Raw genomic sequence first — 18,460 nt, forward strand, 5'->3', positions numbered from 1 at the left:
TTTGGCTGTAAAATAAGATAACCTGATGAACCTTGATGGCACCTGGGTATCAGCCACTGCATGTATGGGCCAGACTCCTTTCTTTCTGGGAACATTTCTTCTGCCAGTAGCTAAGTGGGAGGGGTATAGTCTTACACTGGATGGCACAGATCTACATTGCAGCAATCTTTCTCTCATCAGTTATGCTGACAATATCTGTTGGCAATGCACGTGCCAGGATCATTCTCTCAATCTCTAAGAGGTAGTGCCAACATCATTTTCAGGTTCAACATGATTAACTTCTGTAGGAATCAAGATGGAAGTATTTGATGTTGGAACATGTTGTTCCTCTTGCAGGTGACAGAAGCTGAGAGAGAGTTAGAAACTCTGGGCAGCACGGTGATTGTCTGAGGTACTTTGGCATGGCCATCAGATACACCCAAGCCAATCTAAATAAAGACCTCTGTTTCATTTGGATTTTTAAGATGTTTAATTAAAGGTGGTTCAATAATAAACTTACCTTGTATTTTATTTTCTGTAGTGTGAACATGATGCAATTAACAGACATTTGTAGAAATGTGTTTCCATAGAAAAGTAAAGTATTATTCTCATATTCAGCATATAGGTGTAACTGGCTTGACACTAAAACAGCAAATACTAACCTTTCCCAATCGCCTAGTTTTTGTAACCTTTCAGTTAGCTTTTATTTTTCAAACCATTTTCTTCACAATGGTTCTATTCCAAGTGACAATTGTATGACTGATGATGCTGTTACTTGCAATTTGATTTATACCCAAAGCCTTAAATATTAGTAATATAATCCTACATTTATAGACTATTGCAAAACACCCATAACATTCAAGTCTGTTAGCTAAGTATTTGTTGCTTTGCAAGAGTGAACAAAATACATCATGGCTATTCAATGCTTGCATTAAAAACCACCTCACCCATTGTAATTTAAGAAGGGCAGATGAGGAACCAAAAAGGGGACATAATCTGAAGTCTGGATTGATTAGATTTTCCACAGTAAACAGTGCCTGCTGTGAACAGCTACTCATAAATGTAAAATTTAAATCTCTAAGCCAGCTACTCAGCTGATGAAGAAAATGAAGTTATGCCATTAAATAAAATAAGTGGGCCTGGGGCTAGCATACAGTGCAGGAACAGTCTGTATTTGGAACACAAGGAGAATGTTCTGCTCAGGATATGCATTAGAGAGCGATTTTCATGACAAGTGAAGAAGCTATCATTCACTCAGTTTTAAAGGGAGGAATAATGGCAGTTACTCAGTATTCATTTTATTTATCAAAAATGGTACAGTATATGTTAATAGCAAAGAGAGTGGGGTTTCAACAAACTTTTTAGCATAGTAGTACGATTTGGGCTGTGATTTGTCATATTATCTGATACAATGAAAAGGAAATTTTGGATCGCTATTCCCCAATTCTGTTTCATTTTCACACTTAATCAAAGAACATAATGCTCAGGACAGAGGTAGCAGGGCAGAATGTAAGTGTGTGGGACAAGATTAACAGGACTTGCCCATATTAAGCCCAACTCTACCCTGTGCTACCTGTCCCTTATTTTTCTGTTTCCCAAAATTCACAAATAAAAAAAACATACTTAAAACCCAAACATTGTAAAGTATCTTAACACGCAGGAAGATGGTCTAACAGACATCTTAGTCACTAAAAACGCAAATGCAGACTACAGTGTGGATCTGGATTGCCATGCTAGGCCAAGCTTATTTTATTACATACATTCTGCATTCTAAGTACTAATACGTTCATAATGTAAACATTAAGCATACAGAGTTAAAATTCAAGGCCACAATATTTTTGATTGTCCCTTCTTGTGTCTTTGGTTGGCCGAGATCAACTCGTAGTGTATAAATGCATAAGTTATATAATTATTATATAAAAAGGAAAAAAATAACATTGACTTGTATACTTCATTCTGACAAACGCACAGCGTTCGCGACTCAAAAAAGAAAAACTGGCGCCCGCCTAACAAAAATACTTAAGTGATTTCTGATTTTGGCAGTCTGGGTTTGTCTCTTACAACATTAGAAAACAAACTCCCTTAATACTGATGAGGTCCTACAGGTTACCTTTAAATATCAAACAATTCCAGTTTTGAATTTTTAAAAAAGAGATGCATATTCTGATTTCTGAATTCTACTGCTTCTTCCTTTTTTACTATTTTTTTTTAATCAAGTCTTTTCCTTCTGTAATACTGGGAATGGCATGATATTGATCAGAATGTTTCTTGTCCAAACAAGTAATTCTTCTTAGTCCACCAAGCACCACTGTGTTTTCAGTCTCTTGAGTATCTACCAGGAAAGAAGCATTTTTTCTCCCATTCCCATCAACTTCCTCTTCCTTCTCTTTCCTTCTACTTCCTATTTCATATGCAGGCCCTTGGTCTACAACCATACACTTGCCCTTCAGCACATTCTTAATTCCTATGTTTGGCTCAGGGTTCCTGTAATACTGTCAAGGAATCTTAAAGCTTGGGTTGGCTTCACAGTTTGAAATAGCTGATACTTCCCCAATAAATGGAATGCATTTTGATTTTAATTGAAAGAATGCCATCATATTCCAAATCAGCCTCCATACTAGCCCAGTCTTTTTTTGATATGTTTCTATCTTTTAAATACAGGTAGTTTTTTTGTTATTTTTAAATGAATTCATATACTGTATGTTAGGTCACTATAGAGTTATCCTTATATTGCTGTATTATAGTCCCAGTTTGCATTAGCAAGATATCAAACTTTATACAAAAGCTTATCAACATTTTAAGACCACTTTCTCCTGTAGGTTCTCCATATCATTTCATGTTTTTACCTACAACAGTCTTGTGTTTTTTGGTCTGTATACCTGATGCCCATATAACATTACATTTTAGCATCTTTATACTTCTTGAAAACTTTCTTTCAATCCCTACGACACAAAGTCTTTTTGACATCTTTTTTTCCCAGTCAAACTTTTCATGTCTCTTTAGGCACTTTTAATTCATGTTCTCCAGTAGAGTTCTTTATAATTCTTTGGGGACTATATTCCTTGATGGGAGAAGTGCATGTCTCTCTCTCTTTTTTCCATTTAGTAATAGGTGCCAAGGTGAGAAGGCATATGCGTAGCTGGAAGCCTAGTATTAGGGTAGATACTTCCAGTCGGTGAATTCCAGTATGGATTGGGGGCAGGAAAAAAGCTGGAGGAAGTTACAGGTAAAGCTGGAGGATGGGGAGCTACAAAGTTCATCTTCTGGGGATGTGCGTGATAGGAGCTCATGTAGGGTAGGTCTGATGGATACTTGTACATAGATGATTCTGGGGGATGTGGCTGGAGAGCCTGAGCAATTCCATGGAAGTCAAACTTGTAGGCATAACGCTTACCATGGACTTTAGTCATAATATTTTTGTCATAGTAGTAACGGAGTGCACGACTGAGCTTGTCATAGTTCATGTTAGGCTTGCTTTTCCTCTCTCCCCAGCGCCGGGCTACTTCATCAGGGTCAGTCATCTTGAACTCACCATTGGTGCCCTCCCAGGTGATGCAGTTGGAATTAGAGCTATCTGACAGGAGCTCCAGTAAAAACTGCCACAGCTGGATTTGTCCACTCCCTGTGAGCGGAACAGAAAATAGAAAGGTTGAATCAGTGTCTAATAATATAACGATGGCAACTCTTCCAGACTCTCATGCAAACCTACAAAATCCAAATGCATAGCCAATTAGCCAGTGGTTTAGCCTTCCTGCCTCTCAATCTCAAACTGGCATCTCTTTTCTTTTTCTTAAAAAAAAAAAAAGAGGAAGGAAAAGAAAAAAAATGGAAAAGAAAAAGAAAAACCTTTGCATATCAGAGACCATGACTGAATATACTGTTTTTCCTAATTTGGGAAGGAGAATGCCATTATATGTAGATTCAATAATGACCTAATATCAGTCAGTTTGGACAACAGATGGCAAAATAATACAATGCATATTTAGGAAACTAATCCCAAAAGTTCAAGAGAAACAGCCTTCACTTCCATTACATGATATTGGTCTTATTCTCATAACGTATTCTACAATTAAATATTCTCTACTATGGAATAAATCTACACAAAATGCAGAAGTTTAGAGAAAGCTGAATCTAATCCAAACCATATCACCCATTTCCAGTATTTAGGGAAATGCAGAACGGAAACTCATTAGCATACTGTTTCATTGCCCCTGACTATATTGCATAGCATTTGGGGGAACAATGAAAAAGTTCATAAAATGAATTACTGTAATTGTCCTGAGTCAAACAAGAGTGCAAATAAATGCTGAGGGTAAGACTCAAAGCACTGTCCCCCTCCTGTCCCATCCTGAACCAACCCATCTCCCCCCCTCCTTCCAGGAATTAAATCTTAAAGAGAAAGAGTTGATCCTATTGAAAATGTTGCATTTGTCAATGTGATAAAATAAAATATGAGGTTTCTAAGCAGTTGTCACTTATGTAAGGTCTTGCCAATTATATTCATGTAAGAAGAGGAACAATTTTTGATAAAGCAGCACTGAAATTATGAAAATTACTGCATGCAACTGTGTTCTGCAATGTGCAACTGCTTGTAATATGCTCTGTTTTATGAGCATAATGTCAGCAGAATTTGTCAGCCATACATTTCTGTACATCTCTGATGAGAAATTACATTTTTAAAGCTGATATGTAGGTATAATAAATAAGCTTTTCTTTGGAAAGTTTATAAGGGTGCATTACAATATCAATCTTAAGTCACATCTGAAATCTATTAGCAGTTTATACTTCAGCGCAACTGAAACCTCTATTCCTTTAAATGATATTTATTCAAACTGTTCTTAATGAATTTCTTCTGTTCCATTAACATGCATTAAATAAACAAACAAACAAAAGTATCTATGGTATGAGCAGGGCATGCAATTTTAATACATAAAACATAACAAGAGGATTAGAGTTTGGAAATCAATAAACAATTCAGCACTGGACAAAACACAATTTTTTTGAATAAGCAATCCAACATATGTTCTAATATAAACACTTGCCTTCCAAATGTAATATATAGTCTTATGAAAATAAATCATTGCTGTCAATTTCCTTTTAATGAGAGAGTAATTCCATCATTTTATAAATACACAAACTTGTTAAAGTGCAGGAATGATGGTTTGTAGAAATTCCATACCCCTGACTTGCCCCAAATGTTGAAATGTATCCCCATTCAGAGCAGGTCACATTAGCACTTTCCAGAATGCTGTAGGCACAAGTCTAGCAAAAAGACAGTTGATGCAAATGTGCTAGGCTGGGATTTGCAAATGGTTTGAAGGAGTTAGGTACCCAGCTTCCAACGTGATTTGTAAACAACCTTCTGACACTAGTTCTTATTTAACTTCTTTCTTGCAAGATGTAAAAAATGTTGTCTTAAAAATTACACTAAACTATACAATATCTAAAAAAGCTAAGTAAAGGGGAAAATAGCAATTGACATTGCGAATTGGTATTACTAATTAGAAGTTGGTATTCAATACCAATTGAAATGCTCCCAACCTAAACAAATCATAACAACATTGCCCTAAGAACCATGAAAAGTAAAACATTTTATAGACAGAAATAATACAGTGGGGGAAAGGAGCAGAAAGAAAAGCTTTCTAGTGTTTGGATGCTAGAGAGGGGATAATAGTTGATGACATACGCAATGTCAATCTTCTGGCCCAGACTGATCTCATTTATAATAGACTGACTCTGATTGTACTGGACACAGTTAACTGGACTGATTACTATGGCATCAGATTAACCACAGTGAGATCAGCGTATCAAAATATTTTAATAGTCTATCAAAATAATTACTCACCATAGTAATGTTTTGCATCCCTTTCTCAATATTATAAGCTACAGTTCAGAATGTGCTCAATAACATTTTAGAAATGGCATGTCATATTTAATCAAAATCTGATCTTATTTGTAACTGCAGCTTTCTCTTTTTTCTCAGTGGGAGAATCTCACTGAGTGAACTTCACTCTTATCAATGGGACACCATAACACCAATGTATAGCTTAAGTCCAACCTTCTAAATAAGGCTTAAATAAGCCCTTGCAATGTGAGAGAGAGCTCTCTTTGAATTTAGTAAGACTACTCATGTGATTAAAAGCTCAATTCTGTAATCTGCTGCGTTCCATCAGCTCCTACAGCTTTGCTGGTTGATTTTGATGGCAGCTAAGAATGGTCACCTCCCCTGCTGAATCTGGCATTTAATTTGTAGTGAGGTTTCTTCAGTGGTGAGATCAGAAAAGTTATCTTAAGGTATCAAGAATCCTCACCTGGATTTGCCAGACGGCTACTGGTTGGTCCAAGAATCTGGTAGGGATCTACATGAAAATGAAGAAAAAAAATGATGCAACAACCTAAAATCAACTAGAAATGTGGGTATCATGCACACAGATTTGCATACATAACTGACACACATGCATAGCCAAAGGCAAAGGCCACCCCACGGACCTGAGAACTGTGATCTGTCATATGACCTCCCTGCCTTGGACGAAAGGTTATAGCAAACTGAACTAGGGAGACTCCAGCCAAGGAGCTAGAGGAAGCGCTGCTTAAGCTAAGTCAAGGAGAAGAGGGGAAAAAACCCATCTGTTTTTAGTAAAAAAAGGGAGGTTGTATTTTCCCCCTGCTTTCTTCTTACTTTACCCACTGCCCAGGTGATCCCTTCATTGGCATAAGTACTGTGTGCAGCAAATGTGATAATAAATGGAGGCGGAGTTTCAGTAGCTAAGATTCAGCAGCAGCAGAAATCGTAAGGCTCCCATGGAGTGAGAATTAGAGGAAGGTGATTGTAGTCCCTAAATTCTGGGAGTGGTAGGTACTTTCTGATGGGAGAAGAGGGAAACTGAAGAAACTGATGTCTTTTCCCTCCTTTGGATAGTTTTCCTGCTTCCTTGAATAGAAGACATTCACTGACATGCATATGCAAAAAACAGTGCTGGGACACTGGTTTTCTGTTGCTTTTTAATGCAATCATCAATAGGTGCACACATGTGCAAGCATATTTAGATGCTGGACATTTGGCCTAAAGAATCCAATATAATATATTCAAAGGGCCCCTTTCTCTCTCTCTTTCTCTTAAATCTATTATCCACTCTATCTTCCATTCTTGTGAACCAAGTATGTAGCTGAACATAAGAGATGAAGCTGAGTTAATTTTTCTTTGAAAACTTGGTCCATCAAGGAATGTTCTATATAAGTTCTTAGGATTTTCAAAGGAGCCTGAGAGAGTTAAGCAGCCAGGTACCATGGAATTTCAGTGGCTCCTTCCTGGGAAAAGAAATAGGAAGGAAAAGGGAATAGAGTGCCACAAATACCAGAGCCAAAACTAGAGGGCAATAATGCAGCTTTAAGCCCCCTGGTCACGTGACTGTTGCTGGGTTTTCTCATTTCCCTACAGCCTCATCCTCCTGAGAGCTACTCTCAAATGGATGACAGGTTTACAGCTCAGGGGATAATCAGGTAGCATTTTTTATATTTGTAAAATACTGTGCGCAGTTCATACAAAGCTAATAAGTTATCTACAAGCCTTACATAAATTGTCACTATGTTTCTCAAAGGTCTCTGGTATGTGAGAGCTCAAATTAGCTACAACTAAGAAATGCTATTTTGACAAACAGTAATAAAATACCTCCCAAACACTGTATCTTTAAACAGCTCAAGTTAATGAACTGCAGCCATGCACATATTCTTATTTAGCTATAACATAAACTAGAATAATGACTTGAAGTCCATCTAGAAAACATGATATCCAAATCCATCTACCCTACCCATGGCATCCTCCAGGTCATCTTTAGCTTCCATCTTTTCTGATTGCATGATTTGTTTAATCACAGTTATAAAGATCCTTTAAATGGTACGAAAAGCAAGTCATGGTGGGGATATGACAGTATGTTGGCAATGATGCAGTTTCACCATGTCTGGTTTTACTGCAAATTGTTAGCATGTATTCTAGGCTCTTTGATTTGTATCAGGAGTTGCAGTTTGAGAGTCAGCTGCATGGACAGGACACACAGACAAATATATGAAGTGACTAGGCTACATGAGGAAACTCCATACTTTGAAAAGCGTTCCCAGTAGGCTACCTGTTGGCACACTGTACTGACTTTCTGATAACATTTAATGTATTCCCTGCCACCCAGGTCTAACTTAAAATTACACACACCTAACTGAGGACGCTGGTCTTCTGTTTTGGACACTGCTGCTGATGATGGCTGTGTAGCTGAAAATAAAAAAATGGACATATTTATTTAATTTTCCAGTTTGAAAATCCCTCACCAAAGTTATCTTACATTGAAAAGGCCAAAGTTACCACTGGCATAAGGAGCAACAACTCGCTGGACTTCCAACAGTGCAGCATCTGATGATGAAAACACTGGAATTTGGACTGATAAGCTCAACTGAGTATGGAGCTGATCACATAGTGAAATAAAGGCAAGTGTCCCTCTGGCTTCAGTGAGAACAGATTTTAGCTTTATTGGAAGGACATAGTTATTACTATACATATATATGCATGCTTATTAGTAGGGCCTGGTTTAAATCATGATTTTGCATTTTTCATGAAAATCATTAAATTAGGTGATTTTCACGAAAAATGCAATTTGCAACTAAATGCCATGACATGGCCACTTGCTGGGCACCTCCCCAGCAAGCAGCCATATCATGGCATTTTGTTACAACAAGATGGCTGCCACAGACTGGGGAAAGCATTCCCCAGCCAGCTGCAAAAGTCTAGCAGCCCAGGTGAGGTGGGGGGAAGGGGTTGCAAAAGGGACAGGGGGAGGAGAGAGCCTGGGGATGGGGAGGGGAGGGGCTGTTTGCTTCTCTGGGAAGGAAAACTGGGGTGCAGGGGTTGGGGGTGTCTGGGGGCTGCCTTGGTAGATGGCCCTGGCACTGGGTAGGGGAGGTGCTGTTTGCTCCTCTGGGTGTGACAACTGCGGCACTGGGGGTTGGGGGAAGAGAATGCACATGCAGAGAAGCAAATAGTCCCTCCCCTACCTGGTGCCAAGATTGTCTGCCAAAGCAGCCCCCAGGCACCCCCAACTCCCTGTGCCCCAGTTTTCCTGCCCAGTGGAGCAAACAGCCTCTCCCCCACCTGGAGCCAGGGCTGTCTGCTTTTCAGCAGCTATCAGAGGTCTTGGGAGGAAGGCCTCTGCTGCTGCAATTAAACCTGGCCCTAAATCTGCCACCTCAGCCAATCGGGGGAATGGGGGGACACCGTGATCTGGGAATGAAAATGGCAGTCCTCACCACAATCAGGTCATGATATTAGCGAGTGGGGGCTGTGATTTTGTGGGATAAACCAGGCACTACTTATTGGACTTGTTGGCACCACAGATCAGGAATTCTAACACCATAATCTCCAGTGAATGGCAAGTTCCATCCAAGCATATTTCTATTGGTTCCTGTCAGAAGTACTGACATACACGAAGAGGAAAAAGTAAATTCTTCTAAGTAACCTCTTGTGAAACTCACAAGGAAAGAGACCTGTTTTTCCTTATGCGTGGATATTTTTATTTTAAGAGACCTTAACACATGTGAGAGGTAACGTGTAATAACGCCCTCCCTTATAGAGGCAGAACTCCTCTCTTCTTTGGACACTGAGTCTTTTCTTCATGCAGCCATAGATGGGAAAATGGAACCCAAAGGCTTTAAAGAAGAACAACGTTTAGGAGACCCCCATCATTTAAATATATTTCAGCTACATCGGAGGGATCTTGACCTATCTTCCTGCGGAGTCTACAGCACTTGCACTTACATTTACTTTATTGGTAAATAGACACTGAACATAGAGATAACTAAAACTTTAACATTTCTCCAAACTCTTCTGATTTTGAAATTTTGACCCTAAATGTCAATTCCTCATTTTGACCCAATTCCTCATTCAAGTTCTTAGATCAGCTAGTGATACACAGATACCCATTCTAGACACCTGAGCCATAATAGTTAAAAAAACCACAATGGCAGCATTCTGACACTTGATATTGCTGCTTTGGTTTGAGTTAAAACTGCACTGGAATTCTGCCTGTCATGAACTGGGCCTCTAGGTTGGAAAGTAAGCAGATGTGTTACCTTTAGACTGAGGAGCAGGATGACTGTGAGTTGTCCATGCTGATCTTCTGGCTTGATCATAAGGCAAATCTGTAGAGGAAAATACACTGTCTCAGGTATGTATGGTATAGTGTAACATGTTTTAAAACACTGCATGCGATGATATTACTGAAATAAGGATTCCTATAACCCAAATCCTTGTACTTTTATTCTTTTCTTACACTGACAGCTGCTCCCTGGCCTCCCTAACAGCATGACATGACTAACATCACTCCCCAAAGTTTATTCAATCTTGGCAAGGCAAAAAACAAAAATCACCTCATTTGCCCACTACTGTACTATATATATTTTTTGGTATCTTGTTACCTTCTACCTACTCGTTAGACTCCTAATTCTTACCTGCAAAATTCTCCACAACTCTGCTCCTGTCTTTAACCTTTTCTCTTCCACTCAGTTATAAGGAAAAGGGCATGGTGGACATGTGGACAACTTGTGTTACAGCCATGTTCAGTAGAAAGATGTCAAGCTTCCATGGAGGTCAGAGGGAAGATTAAGTGTCAGATCCACTAGGTGCCTATGATGCAAGGGTGAGATGGAGGCCTCTTCTACCACTCATTGTTTTAAAAAGAGGGACTGTGGTCTCCAGAGGTGTAACTAGTATATTCAGTGCCCTGGACAGCAGAGATGTACCTGGCCTGTGGGCACTGGAACAGAAGCAGGAACTGGTCCAGGCTCAGTTAGGTCTCAGGCTGGTGAAAAGTAGCAGGAATAGGCTGGGAAACTGCAATCAGGGAGGTTCAAGGGTGACACTGAAAGCCACACCATATACAATTCTAAATTTGGTAGCAGCATAAACCTGGCTGCAGCCTACCTCTCCCACAAATTCCCTCTTCCTCACTTCAGAGCCTGGAGACTTTGCTCTAAGCTGGTTTCTGGCCGCTTCTGCTTACTTTGTACTGTTGGAAGACATAGCTGTTGAAGTTTTAAGCGCCGCTGCCTCTGTTCCAGCACCCACAAAAAGTCAGTCTATGTGTGTCCCCTCACTCACCACCTGCTGTGTTATTGGTTAGCCTCTTTACTGTTTTGTAACTTGCTAGTATGTTGCTGTCCCTTTCTGAGATAAATCCAGGCTATCTGGTTGCTGCTTGTAATATGGAAAGCTTAAGTGTTTCCTCTTCCATGTAGGTTCCACCTAGTAGGGATATTTGGGACAGCATAGTTCTGTACTTTTTTATAACATTGCACTAAGCAACTACTAAGACTTACCCCCCCCCCCCCCCCCGGCCTCCCAACAAAACCAAACCTTTATTTCTTGCTAATATTCCACAATTTTTCTGATTAAAGAAACCATTTATTGTTTATCAATCTTATTAACAACACTAAATTTGGAACCATTTCCTCTCTCGTTAACAGCTAGTTGGGTTGTGGTACTTACTGTATACCTCTCTCATCATACACATATAGCTGTTCCTGTTTCCTGTTTTGTGAGCCCTTCACTCTGTTAACTTCATTCGCATATATAAGCCATTTCTTACACACCCCTGTGCATAGCTCCTTCCTCACACTTGGCACAATAATCCATCTCTTGTGCACTTACCAATTTCATATTCAGCCTTCATAATCATTCACATAAAACACCTCTTTTTGTTTCATAATTAGCTGCTGGCCTACACTTGAGCATTTCCCATTGTCAGTATGGGGGTGGCAATTTCACAGTTACTGAAGGAAACCCAGAACTTAAGAAGTTAACATGATATGATATATTACCTGCCTACAACCCTTAATGCCCAGCAGTAACTCTAAGGAAATCTCTTCAGAGGCTTTCCAACTGTTTTCCTTGTCATTTGCCCTGTATTCTCCCTCTTGTGCTAGCTTTTTTTCTTGTTATACTGTTTAAATTATTTCAAGCTTTCTGAGACAAGGAACTTATGTATCTGTGGTCTCATTTGCTTTCACTTTTTATCTATTCAGGAATTTTCTTTACATATGTCCTAACTAAATTCTTTAAAATATACAGTATAGGAAATATGCAGGGGTTAATTTCACTTTCAAAAAAGGCTTTTGCTTTCTTGTGCATTTCCATAATTTACTTTGGCATGTTAGCTACTATTTCTACCAAGTCAATGTATAACTTTTTGTCCTGCTTTGAGAATTCAAGAAAGGGAATTAAATACATTGCTTATTGCCAAATCAGTGCAGTATTAAGATAGATACATATAGTCCTTTGGATGGTAGATTCTTAATACGATCTTTACTTTCATTTAGAAAAGTTGCCTGACAACCGTTAAAACAAAATCAGGTAGAACGTCATGAACAAGTCCCAGAGAGGATTGGACTCTATGTATGGCTCTATGTACCTCTGCCCATTTTCATACACTATGAGACAAAGTGGAATGGAAACAAAGTGTAATGTGTAATTCACAACCCAATTGACTTTAATTTATTTAGTCTGTTTGGCTTGAGGGATTGACTGGCACTACCAGCACTTGGGGCAGCTGGAATCTTACACTTTAAAAACTTTGCTTTTGCTGAGAGATGCATTTTTCAATTGCATTACATTTTAACCCAAAATGCTTTTTTATCTATGATTTTTACACTTTTACCTCTGATTGTTTTCTTTTAAAAATATATTGAAAATAGTGATAAGTACAGGGATTAATTCTTGAACTGAACAACAGTAGGCTTTACTATTATTACTGTTTGCCAGCTGAATTACAGTAGCACCCAGAAGTTAGTATCAGGTTGGAATCCAATGGTCCTATGTTCTTTTAGAGAGTATAGTTAGAGATAGGGCCTGCTCTGCAGACCTCACTGTCTGTCATAAAAGAAAATGAAGATACAAAGGGTCATATTTCCTGCTGTGTCCAGAGTCTACTCAATACAACAGAAGAAAGAAGTGGGTTGTCATCAAATTGTTCATATAACCCTGATCCTTTGCTCACTTCCCTGTATGAAGTTTAGAATAGCTGAGGGGCTCCTCTGAACCAGTGCTGTGTACCTGTAGTCCTCAATGGATCCCATACTAGCAGAGGATTTCAGAGTACATCATGCCCCATCCACACTGTTGCCTGATCCTCCTTGTTTTACTATGCCTCTTTCCTCCCCATCTCTGGGCACTGTGTACCCCTGGGGGGCAGGAGAGGAGGTGGAAATGTGTCACCTGGCTGATAAGAAACATCTCAGGCTGATGATATTCCCATCTAATGGTTGTGACCAGTATTTTCCCACCTTTGTGCCTGCATAACACCCAGGCTAGGGACAGACATTCAAAAAGCCTGAGCCTGCATTGATTCAGTCTTTGCAGGTTAGTCTAACCTGACTAGGCTGAACTGGTTTGAAACTGGACAGACATCCTCTCTGGACTGAGGAAATTCAGGCACAGGCCTGCAGTGGGTCAGGCTAGAAGCTGGGGGGGGGGGGAGGTGCTAGAGCAGCCCTCCTTTCTCTTCTGCAGGGAGCTGAGCTGAGTGGGGCATGGCCAGGCCCTGGCAGGACTCTCATTCGGGAGGTCTGCCTGCACAGTTCCAGACTATTTCCAGCTGGCTGATCAAGGGGCAGGAGTGTTGCCAGCCCCAGGTTAGCACTCTGAGGCAAGGGTGTGTGTGCAGTGCATGCAGCTGTTGATGATACAGAGCTTTACCCTGCCTGTTTTGTCATACTGTCTGCAGCAAACTGACAGGCGAGCAAGCCAGCCAGAGGAGGGGAGGAAGGGGCTGATAACAGTCTTTATCACCCAATTAGTAAAACAATAGCCTTTCTCCACATTACTTCAAACTTCTTAAACAGCTTACCAGTTGACCTGTTGATTAGCTCCAAAAGCCCTAAGTGGTCACTGTTCTGTCTGCCTGTCCCAGTGAAATTAGAGAGAGAGACACACACAGACACCTCTCAGTATTAGCTAGCATACCACATGCTGGCTACATTCCCTGCTGTGGCAGAGATGAGGAAGGGATCTCTGCTTCAGCAGCAAGTGGTGAGGGGAGGCACAGCGAGGCCAGCAGACCCTGCTGTGCCTGCAAGTCTGTGCCGAGTTCCAGACAGGGAGCAGATGGGAGGGGCCAGCACTACTGTAGAGCAGAGAGCCCTGCCCAACCCAGAGAGCATGCCGGGATGTTGGAGGACTCTGATTTAACTTAAACCAGCAAGGGGTCTGGGACAGACATTGCATAAACTAGTTTGGACCAAATCAGTTATGTCTGATATTACATTCAATCAGGTTTATCTCAAACCAGTTTCAGCCATTTTCAAACTGGTTTATGTGCACTTAACATCTATTCTGTTTCAGGTTTAAACCAGTTTCTGATCACTTAAACCGGTTTATGTGTAATGTCTGTCTCTAGCACCAAAATCTGCCTTGGAGGAGCAGCACATGATATACAAGCAAAGACTGGATAAGTGTAATATCAGGTATAAATGTGGTAGGTCCCATGTCTTTAAAGCCCTTGCCCCAAAGACCTAGGACCAAAGGGAAAATATAACAGTATTCAGATTTGTACCTGTCACCATCCTATTTGACCTCTTCCCTTTTCAGTTGGGTTTTATTTAGGGTTTAACAACTTTCTCACATTGAAAGTCCTTGTAGATCTGTATACTGACGCTAGCTACCTGGACTTTGTGGATCTGTATAGTAGTGATACTTGTAATTATAAGGACTTATTTTTGTAAAATATCACAGACCTGAAATGCATTAAGAATTATAAATTTAGTCCTGTGAGAAAGCTCTTTTGCCTTCTGAATCAAGGCCCATCCCCATACAGCTTTGTGACTACACCCTCTTTTAAAAGAAAGATCCAGTTCTTCATCCTGCTTGAAATAGCCTCTAAATTAATACTTCATTCTTAGTTCAGGATCTTGGAGTTTATTTAGACAATGATTTGTGTTTTGATAAACATATTGCTATTGCAGATAAGCAGGTCTGTTTTGATTCATGAGAAAATGGTACAATAGGTTCTTATCTAGAGCATATCTTTGATGAGAACTCTCCTGTTTGATGAGACATTCAGGCAACACCATATTAGGCCTTCCTGAACTACCACAGAAATCATTGCTTCACTTTCAATGTGCAAAAAACTTCTGGTGTTTTATTGTAAAGATAGCTGCAGAAATATGCCTTAGTTGTTCTAATTCATCCGGAGCCTCGCTCACTTCCTATTTTCCATTGTATTGCTTTAACAATGGCAATGTTTCATTGCCTTTTCTGGAATTGCCTCCCAGTATTTGGCTGATTTTTAAAAAAATTAGCACCCTCTATGTCTCTTTTTCCTTTTACTCAGAATCAAGTGACTGTCCTCTGCTGAATTCTACTATAGATGCTAGACTATGTACCTGAGATTTGGGCCTTCTATGAAAACTAGAGTTCTCAGGATTTTTCTACTGAAATAGATTTTGACAGAAAAAGAAGTTTTTGCAAAATCAAAATGTTCTGTGGGAAAAAATTCAGTTTTCTGAGATTTTTCTATTTTCTGTTGGAAAAACCAAAACAAAATGTAATGTTTTGAGTCAGTTGGACACAGATTAATATGTTTCACCTTACTGAACCTAAAATATTATTAACTGAAAACGTTTTATTTCATGTCAGGTAAAAATTTAATTGTACCTCCTAATAATGTTGCAGTTTCTCATGAGAGGTATTAGATACTCTGTTCCCTTATCTGGGCCAGAATTCCAGAACTATGAGTTTCATGATGAAACATGGTCTCTTCTCTGACTAAGCTATGTCATGTATGTTGGTAGTTGCATAAGAAAGGATACATCTGGGAAGGTGCAGCTATGCAGAGAGTTTTGTCCCTTTGGGGGAATGGAGGTATGTAGCATCCAAATGACAATTCCTATAAGACAATGTGATACTATACAGAGACGCAATTAAGTGTTGAACTGACTTGAAACAAAATATTTTGTATTAGGCCAGCATACTGAAATTTGTTAATTTCAAATAGTGAGTTTCAGAATGCTTCATTACTTTTAATAAATGCTGAAATGAAATGTTCCACATTTCTGAATTTTTTTTTAGTTTAATTTCTTTTATGAAAAAGAGTAGTTTTCCAACTTTTTGTCCCAGTTTAGGAAAGTCCAATATTTGCTCACCTCCAATGAAAGCATACTCTTAAAATAATCTTTAAGTTATTTTCTCTTGCCACCTCACGTACACAGAATAAAATTATGTCACTCCTATTGACACAAAAATGCACTCAATTCAGGACTCTCAAAATGGACTTCCTGACAGTGGGACTTTTCACGTAGACCGTAACCTCTCTGGGGAAAGAACTGCAGTCTTTGTTATATATCTGCATGGTAACTGATATAGTACCCTGAAACTTGTTGAGAAGTCCTAAGTGTTATTGTAACATAAATTAAAAAGTAGGAATAATGAGACTGCTCTTGTGCATCCATTAGCAGGTGCAAGGTTCTAATAGGAGGATTTACCTTCAGGTCATTCTTAAAATCTCATTATCCTTGATATAAAAATTATTTCTCCCAAGCAGCTTGTGCTTCTTTTATTGTGCTATTTGATAAGTTTCCCTTCTCATTTCAAATCTTTCCTGAAAGCACATCTTTTCTCTACTGGTTGAATTAGATTTAATTTCTTATTTTGCTAATGCTTTGTATTCTGTATTTAACTTTACAGATATTACTTTTTTACAATAATTATGTAAATATTTTAGGAAGCAGATATTATGTGTATTAGAATTGTATTTCATAGTTCTTACATTTATTATTCCAAGGATCATATAATTGCATTTGATCATTACTAAAAATTCACATATACTTATGTCTATACAAAGGTTCTTTCTTCTGAATTAACAGGATTAATCCAGCAAAGTATATGAATAATTCAGTTTTTTTCTCTTCACTATGCAGTATTTTGCATTTGTCAACTTTCATTTTCATTTGTAATTATCTTGGTCATTTTTCCATGTTGGTTAGCTTCTTCTGGTGTCCCTCACATTCATTTTTGGATTTGACTAATCTAAATAATTTTGTGTCATCACCAAATTTGGCTGTCAGATTCCTTTTTCCAACTCACTCATAAATACATTAAACATCATCGGCTAAACTGTATTTCACCTTTATGCCATGGCTACATAAATGCCATTTAGGTGCATAAAACTGAAATTGGATTTAGTCGCCATCAGGTCTAGTAAAAAAACCTTGGGGTACCCTGCTATTAACTTGTTTCCATGAAGAAAGATTCCCATTTCTTAATCCTATCTTACTGTCTGAACCCAGGGCTTTGATCCATGAAAATATTATGCCCCTTATCTGGACTACTTAATTTTATAGTAACATCTTGTGCGATGTCTTGCCAAATATCTTTAAAAAGTTTAAATAAATTATATCAACTGAGCTGGCAGGGAGTCTGCGGAGTCAGCCCTGGGCTCCAGGAGGCAGTGTCAGGTGGTGGAGGGGCTGACTGGGCCACAAGAATGCCCTAGCCTGTAGAGCCCTGTGGCTAGGCAGCAGGCAGGGGTTTGGCCCCTGCTGCCTGGACTGACTGCCCAGGTCAGCATTTACACATGTACATTAGCGATGCATAGGGGGTGCATGTGCAACCCCTGAGACTGGCGATGCACCCCCTGAGGCTGGTTGCCCCTCGCCACCCCCACCCTTCAGCGACATTGCTGCAACCGCCTGTAGGTGGTCCCCTCTTGGCCCACCCTTGCTGCCCACGTCAGCATGGCCGCCTGAGGGCTGTCCCCACTGTCTCCATTGCCACCTGCAGGCAGTTGCCATGCCCCCCCCACCTCAGGAGGCACGAGGCGTTCATGCACATGTATTTAGTAGGGCTGTACAAAATTTCAGTGGGTGTTCTGAAGCTGTTTCAATGTGTTTCAAGCTTGAAACAGCAAAATCAAAATGAAATAAAAGGCTTTGAAATGAAACGAGGGCACTTAAAACATTTCAAGTTTCAAAGCTGGTTTTGCTGGGGAAATGATCAGAGAGCTGGGGAATCAAACTGGGCACAGTTCCCACAGCTTTCAACTGTTTGAGATGCAGTTGCACAAAACCCCCTGCAGCTATCTTCTTGCAGCTTGGCAGGCTTCATGCCTTCAGGAGGGGCTACCATCCTTGCAATTTCCATCCAAGTCAGGCAAAAAATGACAAAGTTATAGGCATTTTTATGATTCCACATTTTAACCTATGGGCGAAACATCGAAACAGCAAAACAGTTTAAATGAAACTAAACGGAACAGTGCTTCAAAACAAAATGAAATGATGAAATGAGACACTGTCCCTCCAAAATGGTGAAACAGAAGTCAAAATGAAATGTTGCTGTTTTGCACAGCCCTAGTACTTAGGCACAGTTATTTTTGCCACTGTAAGATAGTACTGTCCCCAACAGTGCTATGTTATGGCAGTGAAAATTATTTTGCTATAGTCGAATAGCATTGCA

The 18,460-nt window shown here is 39.6% G+C and overlaps 1 protein-coding gene across 4 annotated transcripts in view; it reads right to left on the bottom strand.

Annotated features, from left to right (window-relative positions):
- Positions 1 to 1,255: 1,255 nt before the first annotated feature.
- The window catches only part of ERG (ETS transcription factor ERG), a 239,783-nt gene continuing 222,578 nt past the window's right edge, over positions 1,256 to 18,460 (bottom strand). For all 4 annotated transcript variants that reach the window (XM_006269410.4, XM_059720744.1, XM_059720743.1 and 1 more), the window contains 4 exons: positions 10,090 to 10,158; positions 8,183 to 8,239; positions 6,291 to 6,338; positions 1,256 to 3,601 (listed from right to left, as the gene is read on the bottom strand). In XM_006269410.4, coding sequence (XP_006269472.1) covers positions 3,081 to 3,601; positions 6,291 to 6,338; positions 8,183 to 8,239; positions 10,090 to 10,158 — 695 coding nt within the window. In that variant the 3' untranslated portion in view covers positions 1,256 to 3,080. The remainder of the gene's footprint in view (positions 3,602 to 6,290; positions 6,339 to 8,182; positions 8,240 to 10,089; positions 10,159 to 18,460) is intronic.

The sequence above is a fragment of the Alligator mississippiensis genome, chromosome 1 (assembly GCF_030867095.1).
Source record: "Alligator mississippiensis isolate rAllMis1 chromosome 1, rAllMis1, whole genome shotgun sequence".
In the NCBI taxonomy this organism is placed as follows: domain Eukaryota; kingdom Metazoa; phylum Chordata; order Crocodylia; family Alligatoridae; genus Alligator; species Alligator mississippiensis.